The sequence below is a fragment of the Crocodylus siamensis genome, chromosome 5, assembly GCF_052110815.1.
Source record: "Crocodylus siamensis isolate JL-2025a chromosome 5, ASM5211081v1, whole genome shotgun sequence".
NCBI lineage: Eukaryota > Metazoa > Chordata > Crocodylia > Crocodylidae > Crocodylus > Crocodylus siamensis.
In genome coordinates, this window is record NC_143399.1 from 70,836,776 (window position 1) to 70,852,182 (window position 15,407).

General features: G+C 41.3%; 1 protein-coding gene across 9 annotated transcripts in view; it reads left to right on the forward strand.

The window, feature by feature from the left end:
* Window positions 1–15,407, forward strand: part of COL11A1 (collagen type XI alpha 1 chain) — a 256,244-nt gene that overhangs the window by 30,753 nt on the left and 210,084 nt on the right. For all 9 annotated transcript variants that reach the window (XM_090048879.1, XM_090048883.1, XM_090048880.1 and 6 more), the window contains exons 3-4: window positions 8,267–8,480; window positions 10,961–11,123. In XM_090048879.1, the coding sequence (XP_089905005.1) occupies window positions 8,267–8,480; window positions 10,961–11,123 (377 nt within the window). The remainder of the gene's footprint in view (window positions 1–8,266; window positions 8,481–10,960; window positions 11,124–15,407) is intronic.

The window sequence follows — 15,407 nt, forward strand, 5'->3', positions numbered from 1 at the left end:
TGGGAAGATCAAAAGGAGCAGGAGGGGAGAGGCGACTAGAGTTACCTCCAAAGAGCCAGGGAGATCAGCAGAGCTAGAGATGTCACACCAGGTGGGACTGGTGCTGCCTCAGGAAGGCTCAAGGAGAGACCCCAGGTGGGGAATGAAGAGCCTAAGCAGTGGGAGGGGCTGCAGAAGACAGGCTCCAGCTGCATAAAGCTGCCCAGTGGGGGACGTGGGGAAGACGTGACTAGAGGGACCACCAAGTGTCCAGCAAACCCACAGGCTGAGCGAAGAATGGAGGGGAGAACCCAGTGCGTACCCAGTGCAGGGCCAGTTAGGAGCTTTAGGGGCCTGGGCCTATTGGTGTAGAGTGGGCTGGGAGGTCAGGGATTAAGAGGCCAGTTGGGCCCATGCTATGTAGCCCGTGAGCCTCTCTGGTATTGATATTGGGTTTTTTTGTTGTCTCTTTCTGTTTCCCACTTTTGGAGGGTGTAACAGGGTGCCTGCTACTAGATAATGGTGTGTAGCAGGGCACTAAGGAGCCTGCTACTGATAATGGTGATATAGGCTTAGCTGCCACTCAATAGGGCAGCACAGCTGTGAGTTGCCAAAGCAACTAATTGGGTCAGCTGACCGCCAGGGGGCAGGGCCTGGCCTTCATAAACAGAGAAGGCAAAGGCCAGAGCCAGTTCCCCTGCTAGCAGCCTAAGAGTAGGAGGGAGCTCTGTTAGAGCAAGCAGAGCTGAACATAAGAGAGAAGCCTGATGGCTGGGGAGCATCTGTTTGACAGTTCTGGGTGGAGGAAACCCTGATAAGGATACGCGTAAAAGGGAGCCAGGTTGGCTTGGGAGTTGTGTTTGTGTTGTAACCCAGGAGGGGGAGATTTTGGTTTTGGTTATTGTCACAACCGGAGGACTGGGCGAGGCTGTAGGGTTGGAGGAGGCCTCAAGGGATCTCCCCAATAGAAGGGAGGTTTCTAGTGTTGCAGAGGGCACTGCGTTTTGGGGTGTCCTGACCCCAGCCCATTGGGCAACTTCAAGAAGTATCCCGCCCCCAGCCCAGCATGGGTGATATCGGGACGAGCCCCAATTGGGAACCCCAATTGGGAAGAGCCCCAGTTGGGCGTAGGCCTGAGAAGGTGGGTCTGGGGGCCAGGTAAGGCTAAGGCCGCCTGAGCCCCAATTCTGGGAAGCCCGAGTCAGGCATAGAAGGCCCCAGTGCGGGCGGGCCCCAGTGCGGGCGAGCATGGGGGGGCGCGAGCAAGGCCCCAGTGCGGGCAACCGCAGGAAGTGCGACCAAGGCCCCGGTGAGGGCAAGAAGCACGTGAGCGCGGGAAGCGTGAGTGAAGCCCCAATGAGGGCAGGACCGTGAGAAGTGCGGGAGACAAGGCCCGAGTGTGCGTGAGATCGCGGGAAGTGCGAGGCACAGACCTGAGTGTGGGTGACCGTGGAACGTATGGGAAGCAGGCCCGAGTCAGGCACTGTCTGTAATTGAGAAGCCCTGAGAGGGGAGCAAGCCCATTGAGGCATAGAGACCGCGGGAGGCGTGAGGCACAGGCCTAAGTGTGGGTGACCACGGGACGTATGGGAGGCAGGCCCGGGTCGGACACTGCCTGTAATTGAGTAGCCCCAAGAGGGGAGTAAGCCCATTGAGAAACCCGGGGAGGGCAAAAGGGCTCAGTCTGAGAGAGACCCCAGGAAAGGGTGCGTATATTGAGCAGGCCTGGGAGAGGGGGTGAGCATATCGGGTAGGCCCCGAGAGAGGACCAGCACAGGGAATAGAACAGAACCCTGGTATAGCAAGACCGGCCCCATGCCAAGAAGTGCAGGAAGGCAGCCTCCCATTAATAATAATAAGATCAAAGACATGGCCGGCGAGATAGAGGGTGCATTCATGACCCAGGTTGGCATGGTAGGCAAGGGCACTAAGGGAGGTCACGGCACCCCTAGGGACTGTCCTGCCACAGAGGGGTTGTGAGGTACAGCATAGGGAGCCCCAGTGTTGGCTCAATCAAAAGGGGGTGTGGTCCCAAGGGAATCTAGGCAGTCACGAGACCCAGTAGGTAGAGTACAGATTGGGTCCAGGTGGCCCATAGTACGTCTCTATAGGAGAACATGGGGCACCAACAGTTGGAGGTCTGGCCAAAAGACATCAGCAACTAGTAGAGGCTGAGTATCAGGGCGAGGTATAGGAGAGGTGGAGCCTTGTGGAAGATTGCCGCTCAGAGGTCCCAGATGCTCGAGAACCCCAGTAGTCGGACCCCGCCACTGGAGTAAGATACAAAGTTGTGGCAGGTGAGATTGGGGAAGAGACTACCCAGGGGAGGGACATCTGCTCAGCAGGACCACAGGGACAGATCGACAGGCAACCCCGTACATCCAAAGCTGCATGGCACGTGACCGGATGGTCAAAGCCCGACGGGTGCAGACTACTATCAAATCCCCCTCAGTCTTCTCTTCTGCAAACTAGATAAGCCCAGTTCCCGCTGCCTCTCCTCATAAGTCATGCCACAGCCCCCTAACCATTTTTGCTGCCCTCCACTGGACTTTCCCAAACTTGTCTATATCCTTTCTATAGTTGCAGGGCCCAAAACTGGGCACATTACTTGAGATGTGGCCTCACCAGTACAGATATAGAAGAGAATAATATAATATAGAAGAGATATAGAATAATCACTTCCCTCAATCTGCTGGCCACACTCCTACTAATGCATCCCAGTATACTGTTAGCCTTCTTCTCAACAAGGGCACACTGTTGGTTTATATCCATCTTATTGTGTACTGTAACTGCTAGGTCCTTTTCTGCAGATCTTCTGGCTAGCCAGTGGTCCCAAGCCTGTAGCAATGCATGGGATTGTTCATTCCTAAGTGCAGGACTTTGCACTTGTCCTTGTTGAACCTCAAGAGATTTCTTTTGACCCAATCTTCCAATTTGTCCAGGTCACTTTGAATCCTAGCCCTACCCTCCAGTGTTTCTACTGGACACCCCAGCTTGATGTCATCCATGAATTTGCTTAGGGTACAATTCATCCCATCTTCCAAATCATTAATGAAGATATTGAACAAAACCAGCCACAGGACCAACATCCAGGGCACTCCTGGATACCAGCTGCCATTGATCACTACCCTCTGAGCCTGCTGCTCCAGCCAGCTTTCTATCCACCTTATAGTCTATTCATCCAACCCATACTTCCTTAGCTTGTTTGCAAGAATAATGTGAGAGACTGTATCAAAATCCTTGCTAAAGTCAAATTATATCATGTCTACTGCATTCCCCACATCCACAGAGTCTGTCATCTCATCATAGGAAGCAATTCAGTTTGTCCAACATGACTAGCCCTTGGTAAATTTGTGTTGACTGTTCCTGACCACTTCCTTCTCCTCCAAATACTTAGAAATGGATTCCTTGAGTCTCTGCTCCATGATTTTTCCAGGGACTGAGGTAAGGTTGACTGGCCTGTAGTTCCCTGAATCCTCCTTCCCTTTCTTAAAGATGGGCACTATGCTTGCCCTTCTTCAGCTGTTCAGTACCTCTCCTGATTGCCACAAAAGATAATGGCCAGCAGTGCTGCAGTCATACCAGCCAACTACCTCAACACCCTCTGCTGCGTTGTGTCTGGCCCAATGGACATGTATACATCCAGCTTTTCTAAATAGTCCCTAAGCTGTTCTTTCATCACTGAAGGCTGTCCACCTTCTCCCGAAACTGTGCTGCCTGGTACAGTAGTTTGGGAGCTCACCTTGTCTGTGAAGACTGAGGTAAAAAAGGCATTGAGTAATTCAGGAATTTCCTCATCATCTCTCACTAGGTTGCCTACTCCATTCGGTAAGGGACTTTCCCTGACCTTCCTCTTGCTGCTAACATAGTTGTAGAATCCTTTTTGTTACCCTTCACATCTCTTGCTAGCTGCAACTCCAGTTGTGCTTTGTCCTTCCTGATTTCAGACTTGCATGCCCAACTAATAATTTTATACTGCTCCAAAGTCATCGGTCCAAGCTTACACTTTTTGTAAGCTTCTTTTTTGTGTTTAAGATCACTGAAGGGTTCTCTGCTAAGCCAGACTGGTTGCCTGCCTTATTTGCTATTCTTCTTGCACATGGGGTTTGTGTGTTCCTGTGCCCTCAGTAAGATTTCTTTAAAATACAGCCAGCCCTCCTGGAATCCTTGCCCCCTCAGACTGGCTTACCAGGGAATCCTGCCCATCAGTTCCCTGAGGGAGTCAGTCTGCTTTTCTGAAGTTCAGGGTCTGTGTTCTGCTGGTCTTCTTTCTTCCTTTCATCAGGATCCTGAACTCGATTATCTCATGGTCACTGCTGCCCAAGTTGCCATCCACTGCTACATCCCCTACCTATTCTTTCCTGTTTGTGAGCAGCAGGTCTAGAAAAGCATGGTCCCTGATTGGTCTGTCCAATACTGGTACCAGGGAGTTGTCTCCAGCACTCTCCAAAAACTTTCTGTATTGCCTGTGCACTTCTGTATTGCCCTCCCAGTAAATATCATGGTGGTTTAAGTCCCCCATGAGAGAGAGGGCCTGTAATTGGGAGACTTTCACTAGTTGTCTGAAGGAACTCTCATCTACCTCATCCTTCTAGTCTGGTGGTCTATAGAAGACACCCACTATGACATCACCCTTGTTGCTCCCCACTGTAACCTTAAACCTGATATCCAGTTGAAGTCAGTAGGAGATTAAGTTTAGTGGGAACAGAATTTAGGATACTCCTCAATCCCTTATTTATCAATTATATCCTATACAACATAGCTGTCTCTATAACTAGTATAGTTAATTATAAGTGTTTTAATATCATTAGAACAGTAGAAGAGAGTGGTTTTCAGCCTGTGGTCTGTAGATTTCTAGGGAGTCTGCAGACTATGTCTACAGGGTCTGTGAAAGAAAACTATGATCAATCATATGTGAATACCCACACTTACAACTCAAAGGAGTCTGCACTTCCATGATCTGCAAGTGAAAAAAGGTTGAAAACCACTGTTATAGAACAATAATAATATAAAGTAGAATATAATTTCATTCATAAAAGTAGTAATTTGCCATAATAACATAATACTTATAAAATGTTATATGCCAGAACTTTTTACTTTTTATCTGTAATTGTGGCTATTCCAGCTTTGGCTATAAGAAAGCCACGTTTTTTCTATTATTGCCCCCAAACAAAACAAACACAAAAACCCACCAACAGGTCCAATAGCCATAACTAGTCATATTTTTGTATAATTCTTATTGATATATTTGTTAAATTGTTGCTTCACTGTTTTTCAATAGCCTGTGTTAAACAAAAGTTTTTAGAGAAATAATTGTATTTATTTTTATTGGAATGTTTTACTTATAAACAAGAATATTTTAGTTTTTTAAATTAACTGTATATGTGGATGCTTCTTCAAATGCCATGCTTAACTTGCATGCCTTTGGTATGCATGTTTAATTTCTAAAATCTTTAGTGAAACAAGATTTCACAGTATATTCAAATCTTTAAATAGTCCACAACTTAATTTCTTGTAGGTTTTCTTGCCAATTGAGTCTATTTTTTAGCCTTACAATGATGATGCTTCAGAGGTTAAACCCCAAAATAAGTAAAAGAGATCACAGAGAAGATCTTAGCTCATAATTTTGATGCCCTGCTATTACGTACAATGGCTGTTTTCTAATTGCTATATAAACATTTAACTTTGATGAAAAAGATTGGTTTCCAAATGACATATGCTCAGACTATGACTTATGTTCATTCTACCCTATCAGGTGGGGGGTTTTTTCTGTGTACAAAAACATGGAAGAGAAAAACAGGCTTTATTTATAATGTTCCATTCATAAGAGGCAAAAATACTCATGCGCTTGCATGTTCCTTTCTATCCTTAACTATGAGATTATATGTTAGCTGAGGAACCAGATACTCTATTCATTCATCTAAATTTAGCTAACTCTTAAATCTTTAAGAGTGAGTCTCTTCATCTAATATCTTAGAGGTATCATCATTTTCAGAGGATTTTTTTTATTTTATACAATTTATTCCATACCATTAAATGAGAAGCATTTTATAGTATGACTTAATTATATTTGCTGTGTTTTGTACCTGCTTCTTTTTTAGTTCAAACTACCAACACAATAGTGGTATACTCTTGATGCTTGTGGTGCCTCTGGCTGTAATTGAAAAAATATATTTTGCTTTTTAATTCAGTAAATAATATTTTTTTATTTCATACCAATTCTAACAAGTGCCAAATTTAGCAAATATCCAGAGAATCAAGTGTGAACCAGCTAAGCCTAAATTGCCAAGATTTTTTTAATGACTTTATAAACTTTGCATCCTTATGCATAAATTAATTAAGCCAGACATGGAATATGCCAGATATATTTGTTCTAGTTCTCTAGCCTGAAAACTTGGAAGATACATGAGAGATCCTTACCTAAATGCCTACTTTTGAATTAATTACCACACATTTTAAATTTAGGGTACATATGGAATGAGGAAGTAGAGTTCACATCTGGATTTGGGTTCAGATTCTATAGCACTGAAATAAGGCAGTTGTTCATACATTTTTTACTGGTGGGTAGTGAGGGGGAAGCAAACTTCCAGAAATGTCAAAAGAACTGCAGGTAACACATTTCTTTCCTCTGTGTCCACGGCTCCACAACCTGAATAATTATATAGACTCACTCACATTGGCTAAGTACAGACAATCAAAAACCCAAGGCTGTATTAATTCAGTCTTCACAGGTTAGTCTAAATTGCATGGATTAAACCTATAAGCAATTGAAGAGACATTCACTTTTGATTCTGGAAATGCAGCCACATGCCTGCAATGGTCCAAGCCAGAATCTGGGGGGACTAAAGCACATCTTCTTTCTTGGCTGGAGCAGATAGCTTGGACCGAGGCTAGCCCACCCACACTGTGGGGGTGGTGGTTTGCAGGGAAGATGCAAAGCATCCTGGGATGTGGGGGGACTGTGAGTGAACTTGGATCTGGAGAGGATTTGGGACAGAAGTTCAATAAACTGATTTAATCTAAATCAGTTAAGTCAGATACTATATCCATCTAGGTTCATCTTAAAATGGTTTCAGGCATTTTGAAAGCAGTTTGCGTGCACTGTATTTCTGTTGTGTTACAGATTTGAACTGGTTTATAATCATTTGTACTGGTTTATGTGTAATTTCTGTCCCTAGCCATTGAGGCAGTTATGGATTCTCCCGCATGAGTTAGAGTTCTCAAGGAAGGGAAAGGGGGTATTGTCCTTATTTCACCCTTCATTTCACCTCATCTCCTCACATTGTGGTGATCCACAGATCACATATTCTACATGGGAGTCACTATCCCACAAGTGTCCACAGTAGTATCTGAAAAATGGCTGCATGAATGATCTCTACTCTTGATTCCAGACTGGAGAGTTTTCTACCAATCGATTGCCATATGGATTTCTTGACACAGTTTACTTAATTGGTCTTTGGACACTGGGCAAGAATTTGTTCAGGGTGTTTTTCAGTAAAAGGAGTGTCAGAATAACCGCTTAATACTTTGGAGCACTTTTTCCATCATATGCATCCATCTTCTGCGATTTCCTCACTTAAGCAATATATCTCCTCTTTATTCTCTGAGTTGTAAAAGTTAAAACAATGATTGACTTCTGGCCTGTACTTCAATGAGAAATTGTCCAGGAAAAAAATAAAATAAAGTGGCTTGAAGTTTCTATTACATATAGATAGGCATCTGCTTTGCTTTTCTTAAAATAAGTTACTCATGAAGTTGTCTCATAAATAATGTCTGCACAATTTGTCACATGCAAGTTTATTGCTCAATTCATCTGCATTCCTTTGAACAAGGCTTAATAGAGGACATCTACCCCAATTAAGCTTTGTGCTAAGGGAAGAAGTAATTTATGGAATATAATGCGACTTCTCTGCATGCCACCCTTACTATGTATAGTAGGATACTTTCTTCAATTTTTAGAAAAGGAACAACAGAAAAGTAATGCATATGGAACTGCTTTTAAGCTGATTTATGCACACATAAATATGCAATGCCTTAATGATTTAAGCTTCTGTGATGATTTAAGGTGTCAAGACATTTGGGAAGAAAAATGAAAACTGGAAGACTAAGAAGCCTGTACAGTTTGGAAAAAAAAAGAACTTTAATAAATAAATAAATAAATAAATAACATAGCTATTTGGACAGAAAAAAATCCAAGATTTAGAAAACTTCAATCTCTCCATTACTAGAAAAACATAAATGTCCAAGAAATAGTTACATCTTTGTAACTCTGTCGGTTTCTTCTTAGGTGCAAGCTTCCCTGAAGATTTTTCAATATTATTGACCGTGAAACCTAAGAAGGGGATCCAATCCTTCCTTTTATCTATCTACAATGAACAGGGTATTCAGCAAGTAGGTGTGGAAGTTGGTAGATCCCCTGTCTTCCTGTATGAAGATCAACATGGGAAACCTACCCCAGAAGATTATCCTCTTTTTAGGACAGTCAACATTGCAGATGGCAAGTAAGTCTAAAATAAACTGTATTTGATATGAAATGTAATAAGTGCAAGGGAGCTACTGGACTGACTGTTATCCAGTTGTATATTGCATTTATTATAAACATGTGCAACACTTCTTTTTCTTAATATATGTGTGTGAGGTTTTTAAGTCTAATCAGTCTTATGTGCCTGAGGCTAGCTCGACAGTTTGCTTTCACAATTAGAACAACTTATTTCCAGACAAAGGAAACAAAACATTTAAATCCTGGCTAAGCAGCACTGGTTAGCGGTCAGATTCCATTAACTTCATGGCATTCCTTCTAATATTTAAAAGCCTTTTGTAACCACAGTACAAACTGTCTCCCTGCTTTGGACACCCTTTGTGCCTACAAATGCCAGCTGAAGTCATTTGTTTCTAGACGTCATCTTGCATCTCACTAGTTCCACGTATTTTCTGTGACATTCCTTGCTCATAGCAATCAGATATGTGGTCATATGTTCACTGTCTCGTATAGTATCCATTGCTTACAGTTGTTTAGCTGGTCATTAGAAATGTTCTTATTAAACTGGTCCATGTCTTTTATCAAGACAATAAATTAATAGCATAAATGACAGCTAGGAAAACCCTGCAAAATATTGATAAATAGCTTTAATAAAAATATGTCAGTTTAACACTATTTACAACTTTTTTTATGCATTTTTGTGAAGGTTTTAGAAACAAATCTTTTTGAAAGAATACTTGCAGAAAAAAGTGCCCATGTTACTGTGTATATGTGCATTTGCAAAACTCTAAATGCTGAAAATGCTTGTGCATTCATCTTTTAAAACATTTTGTAAGGTTTGCAATTAGTTCAAATAGGCAGGAAAAATGATATTGTATTACATAGATACCTAATCACAGAGCACACGGACCAAATTGCAAATAGCAAAACCTTGACCAGAGTGAATTGTTCATAACCAACCCATACAAAAGATTCATCAAATAATTTTAATGACTAACAAATTAATAAAAATTGAAGTCTGTCCACAGAACCTCCATAAATAATAAGACAAGGAAGTTAATTATTCTAATAAAATATAGTAAAGAGTTCATTTATCTCTGTTGTGTATGCATTGAATAAAGTTCTTATATTAGCAAAACATTCAGAGAAAGATAGCTTGATCTGAAGCCTATTAAAGTCAATTGGAGTCTTTCCACTGACTTCATTGAGCTTTGGATCTAGCTCTAATGTATGGACTTAAAACAGCACATACATCTCTAGGTATCACATAAGATATCTGAGAGAGTGTGAAGGAATATTTCCTATTTCTTAATGTCTCTTATAAAGCAAAATGTTACATATACAGGTTTCCCTCGCCTTATTCTCCACAGGTGTTCCTGGAAAATGGTGCATAACTCGAAGTCCCATATAGGGAACCCACTTTACAATGTAACAAATAGGAATATGTTCCAAGATCTTGACTGTACTGACCCCCAGACCCATTTCTACCATTTTTACAAGACAGTTTTGGTACTCACCAACAGCAAACGGTACTCACAAGCACAGGGTTGTGGTGAATGTTACCATAATGGGGATGGCAACTATAGAAACACGTGTCACAGACAATGAGTGAGGAGCACAGATCCATACAGAATATTTTGGTTTGTGCCACTCCCACAATCCACCATACAAAGCAGCTGACTGCAGGCTTCCACCACACTGATCGCATAACAGTGAATTTACCTCGCATATAACGAATTTTTGGTATAAAAAGTGTCATTGCATAAGAGCGATTTCACACTTACAGAACCCACATAAAGTGAGGGAAACCCGTATAGAACTCTTAAGGGGGAAAAAATCTTAAATTGCTTCAGTGCATAATTTTAGTATGATGAATTGTGCTAACATGTTGTAGGTATTGTGGATTGAATTTAACAAAAATACTACATTTGTAATTTTTAAAAAGCTGGGGTTTTGTTGCTTTTCAGTAAATGTAGGTATTGGATTATTTGCATTACAAAATTGAGGTATCACCGTACTTATTAAAAATCTGTATTTTATACGTGACTTCTGCTGGAAGGCTTTGTCCATCAAAACACTTAAGGACTTCTTTGCAGCTAATTCTATTAGTTGCAGGTGTGACACATTCTCACTGACGTTTATTGGACTATTTTTACTGATTCCAGTGGGAACTGGATTGGAACATAGGAACTTAAAGTACATGCTTAATTGTTTTATTGGATCAGGAGTAAATGCATCTCCATTCAGGCATATGTAAACACATTTTATTTTATTTTAAGATAAAATTTCATTTTTATTTTGTATGCTAGCTATAGAAAAACTTCTTGAAAGTACTTCCTATGGAAACGTTAGTCCTTAAAAGGGAGGGTAAATTATGAAAAAAGGAAAGTCATAGTTCAGTATGCATTTTTTAATTGGATGACAGTTTCACATGCACTTTTCTTGATACAGTGGTTTGGTTGTTTTTAAGGGGTTTACGGAAGTGTTGTTTTCCTTTGCTAGGTGGCATCGGGTAGCAATCAGTGTAGAGAAGAAAACCGTTACTATGATTGTTGACTGTAAAAAGAAAACCACAAAACCACTTGAGAGAAGTGACCAAGCAACTGTTGACACCAATGGCATTGCCGTCTTTGGAACCAGAATTCTTGATGAAGAAGTTTTTGAGGTAAACCATTATTGTTAAATGATTTGATGATGAGTAGGGCTAAAACAACAAATGTTCAAACAGAAAATTCATCAAGCAAAGCTGGTGCATTCAATGCTTCCCTGTTAAAGGACCTGTTACTCTATGTCCCACTATCAGTTGGTTGGGAACTAGTTATCTAGACAACTTGAAAGAAATGTATAGTTTGGAGAGCAGAATGTTGTTTTTTTAACTTCCTTAACATATCATTGACTCTGGAAAGAGCTCTTATTTTCTTTTGCTGCCCAGCATAAGGATACCTGAAATGTATAGGAGAGCTAATGTAGATGTGATGGGACAGTCTGAGATGGAAGCATTTTATCCTCCTCTAAGTGAATGATCTATGCTAAATATGAATCATTACTTGCACACCCGACTTCCTTCCTTCCTTCCTTGAGGGCTATGAAAAGTTCTCTGCATACTGTGGATTACTATTTGTATGGAACAATACTTTGGCAAAAGAGAAGTATGCATTTGTTTCCATTGTTTATGGGAGGGGAAGGAGGGGATTGTAGAGAGGGTGAAATGCACCTGTGTGAGCAAAAAAAATGCAACACAATTATTAGGACCCTCTAGGAAACATTTCTACAGAAGATTATTTTAACAGGCTTAGAAGAAATGATGTCCCTAAATCTCTGTGCTTGGTTTTATTTTATAATTCTATTATCTGCCAGACTAAACTGTCAGATATTAAAAGATGGAGGATGAGAAGAGAGGAACAGATAACTCCTTTCACAAACAAGGGTTGATTAGCATAGCACAGATAGATGCTAAGCCTGACTTCAAGAAACAGGTTCACCTGAAAAGCTAGAGCTGGTAGAGGGAAGGTGGGGAGTCAGTGGAGCACTTTGATACTGCTTTGATGAATGCCTTTGGATTTCAGACTCCACAAGAATTGAAGTGTTCTGGGGCAGGGTTAGTGGGTCATATGTTTAGCATTTACAACTGCTCTATCTGTAGTTCCCATGTACCTGTATCCCTCTAGATTACTTATTGTTTTGCCAAGAATAATCTGCTTGCATAGCTGTGTTGCGGTTGTGAAAGCACTTTTGGTTTCTGTTGCAAGTAGTCCTTTTTTGGTTTAATTGCCTTCAGTTTTTGAAATCCAAAGCCCAGAATTTGTCTCCATGAGAATAAATTTTCAAGTTATATGTAATACTAAGGTGTGAAAGGAATTCAGCAAAATAAAAAGGTATATATCAAGGCTGTTCAACTGGCAGGCCATAGGCCACATTTGTCCTATAAGGGATTGAAGTGTAGCACGTAGGCTCTTGCCCAGCCACTATTCCTTCAATTGCTCCTGCTGCTGTAGTGGCCGGGGTCTCTGTGGCAGGACAGCATGGGGCCATTGAGCTTGCTGCTCACAAAGAGCACTAGCAGGTGGGCTTGTTTTGCCCATGTGGCAGTGACAGGGGAGAGGGCTCAACTGGATCACATGGCAGTGAGGGTCTCACACTGCATACACAGAGCAGAGCTCAGGGAGCCCATATGGTATGCAACCTATGCAATAAGTAGCCTGGGGCTCATGACTGTTTTGAGGTTAGACAGCTCTGGTATTTACTATGAAAGATAAATTCATACTATCTTATTTTGATTTTATAAGTTAAATAATGCAATAGCTATTAGCATAATCTGTCATGAACATTTTGCCATGAAGTCCGTGCTTCATTGATGGGTTTGTATTGTGTAATCCTTATTTTAATTCTTAAACTTTCTTGATACAGTAATGGACTAGTTAGTGTTATGAAGCCTCAAAAGAATCTATCAACTGTCTCACACAGTTGTCTTAATACAAATACAGTGGTTGCTGCTACACTGTTGTATATGATTTATGTTTGTTTAATACTTATGTCAAAGCAGAAAGCAGTCAAGGACCTATCATCTTCGGAACTGTTTTGTAATAATAATACCATCTTTAATATATGTTAAAATTAAAGTGTAAACCTTCAAAAGCTTTTTGTGGCAAAAGGAAGGCCAAAATATTCCCAGAAAGAAGGGCAAAAAGTATAGTTTATTGCAGGGTAAAAAAAAAAAGAAAGGTATTTTACCATCCTTCACACATAAGTATAGATGACTATTCAGAAAAAAAAAAAGATATAAAATTGACCAATCATAAACCTTTCAATCATGTCACAACTTAAGTATTTTACCTCAAACCTTAGTAATCCTTGTTTTATGAGTTTCTTTTTTAGATAGAATCCTTCCCTTTCTATTTCAACATCATCGTTATCAGTAATATAACAATGGGTAAGCAAGCAGGAGGGCTGGAATGGATCTGAGGGCCTCACTCTCCTATTCCCCAGAGGAACCCTTTAATCTCTCTGAATTGAATCCGAACCCTCCAAATTGATTTGGAGAAATTGGGAAAGATTTGGAGATTCAGACATAGACACAGCTTTAAATGTTTTTTTTTACAAACCTTTAGATAGGAGGTGGCTTATCAATACTGCAATGCTGGGGCTCATGGGACACAGGAGCTCCCAAGCATAGAGGGGTCCCAAGTGTGCTTGGCAGCAGACCTGAAAAGGACCAAAAGCACTTCTGGTCCACCTGGGAGTGAGCTGGGACTTCCCCTCCCCCCCTAGCTTGGTGATTGGTGCTTCCTGAGTCTGGGAGGAGCACCTGGGGTTCCTCCATGGCTGATCCATGGCACTCCCTGGTGGACCCAGAAGTGGACTGGAAGTACCTCCCGCACTCCTGTGGGATGCTCCATGTGTCCTAGCATCACAGCATTTACAAGCTGTGCACCTTGAGGTATGTAGAAAAAACTTTTAAAGCTGTGTCTATGTCTGAATTGCTGATTCTCCGAATCAACATTGAATATTCAGATTTGGCTGAATCGAATCAGGGGCAGTGATCCGAATCAACAAATCAAATCACCAACCTTGATTTGGACCGAATCTGAATCAAACAGGTCTCACTTCACGCACCCCTAGTTAGCAGCTGTGAGAGGTGTCATCTTCTCTTTTTTTGCATCTAAGAATGTGTGTTTAAATGGCTGCTTGACATACATGTCAGTGACTAAAAAAGGTGACATTGTTGCATCCCTATGATGCTATAATGGATCTTATACTAGACAAGAAGTCTAAGACATAGTTGTTCTACACTAAAGGGAAGTTTATTGAACCGTAACAGGTACAACTCTAATTAGAATTGAAGCAGTGTTAGCAATTACAAATTTTAGGTTTGCAGCTAGTCAAAGCAGATTTTCACCATCCTGTAATGTTGCGAATGCAACTTCACTGGTTGATCAAACCATAAAGTCTTGTCCAGGGCTCCTGGTTCCCATGTCTAATGGGAAGACAAGAAATTGGATTGGTGACAGGATCTCTTCAGGCTTTCATCAGGAGTGTTCCAGAGGGTACAGTCTCTCACCGCTTTTTGTATATTATATGGCTTGCATTTCGTAATAAAATTAGCTTCAGTCTTCCTCCTAATGCATATTAATAATCTTGCTTCTGTTTGTCAAATATGGTTACCTTTAACTGGACTTTTTCTATTTTGAGGTAATCTTTTCATTCTTAGGTGGGGGTAGGTGTTTCTATGACTGTTCCTTTTTCACCCAGATTATATTTATTCAATGTAGTTAGCCAATTCCTGATTTGTTTTAAGGGACAGTATTTTTCCAACATCTTCTTTTACTGGTTGCATGTTTCAATCACAATTCAAACTAAGCACCTAGGTTGAGCTAAGCAGAAATTTCAAACACAGGCTTGAAGGCCTCTGGGTCCCAACACCTCCCCTCCTTTGATAACTCCTAAGTAGAGGGATTACCACACCAATGTCTTTTTTGGGGCATACACCCCTTCATTACTCCAATGTAGGACTCATTGTGAGGGTCTTGTAGAAGTTAACAAAAACTCTGTGCAACTGATAAACTTGGTGATATGTGCAGCCAGTTAAAACAACAAAAAAAAATGTCGATAGCAATTTGGATGCCAATTATCACAATAGTGGGGTGAAGCATCAAATTCTCAACCACATTTCCCCTTCCAGCAGTGAATCTCCAGCCGTTACTCCTGCACTATGTGTTGCTACTGCTCAGGGTGCAGAACTGGCCTGTTTCATCTGATTGTTGCCATATAATGATATTTCCTCATTCCTTTAAATAAAAGCAGGTTTTTCAAAGAAAGAAGAGACATGACAAGGCTAAGATAGAAAGCAACTACTTTGGGTAGCTCTCAAACGCTCACCCCTTTACTGGCAACTAGACATATAGGAGACCAGGAGAAGGTTTGATTCTGAAAAGTAAAGCCAAAATTTATG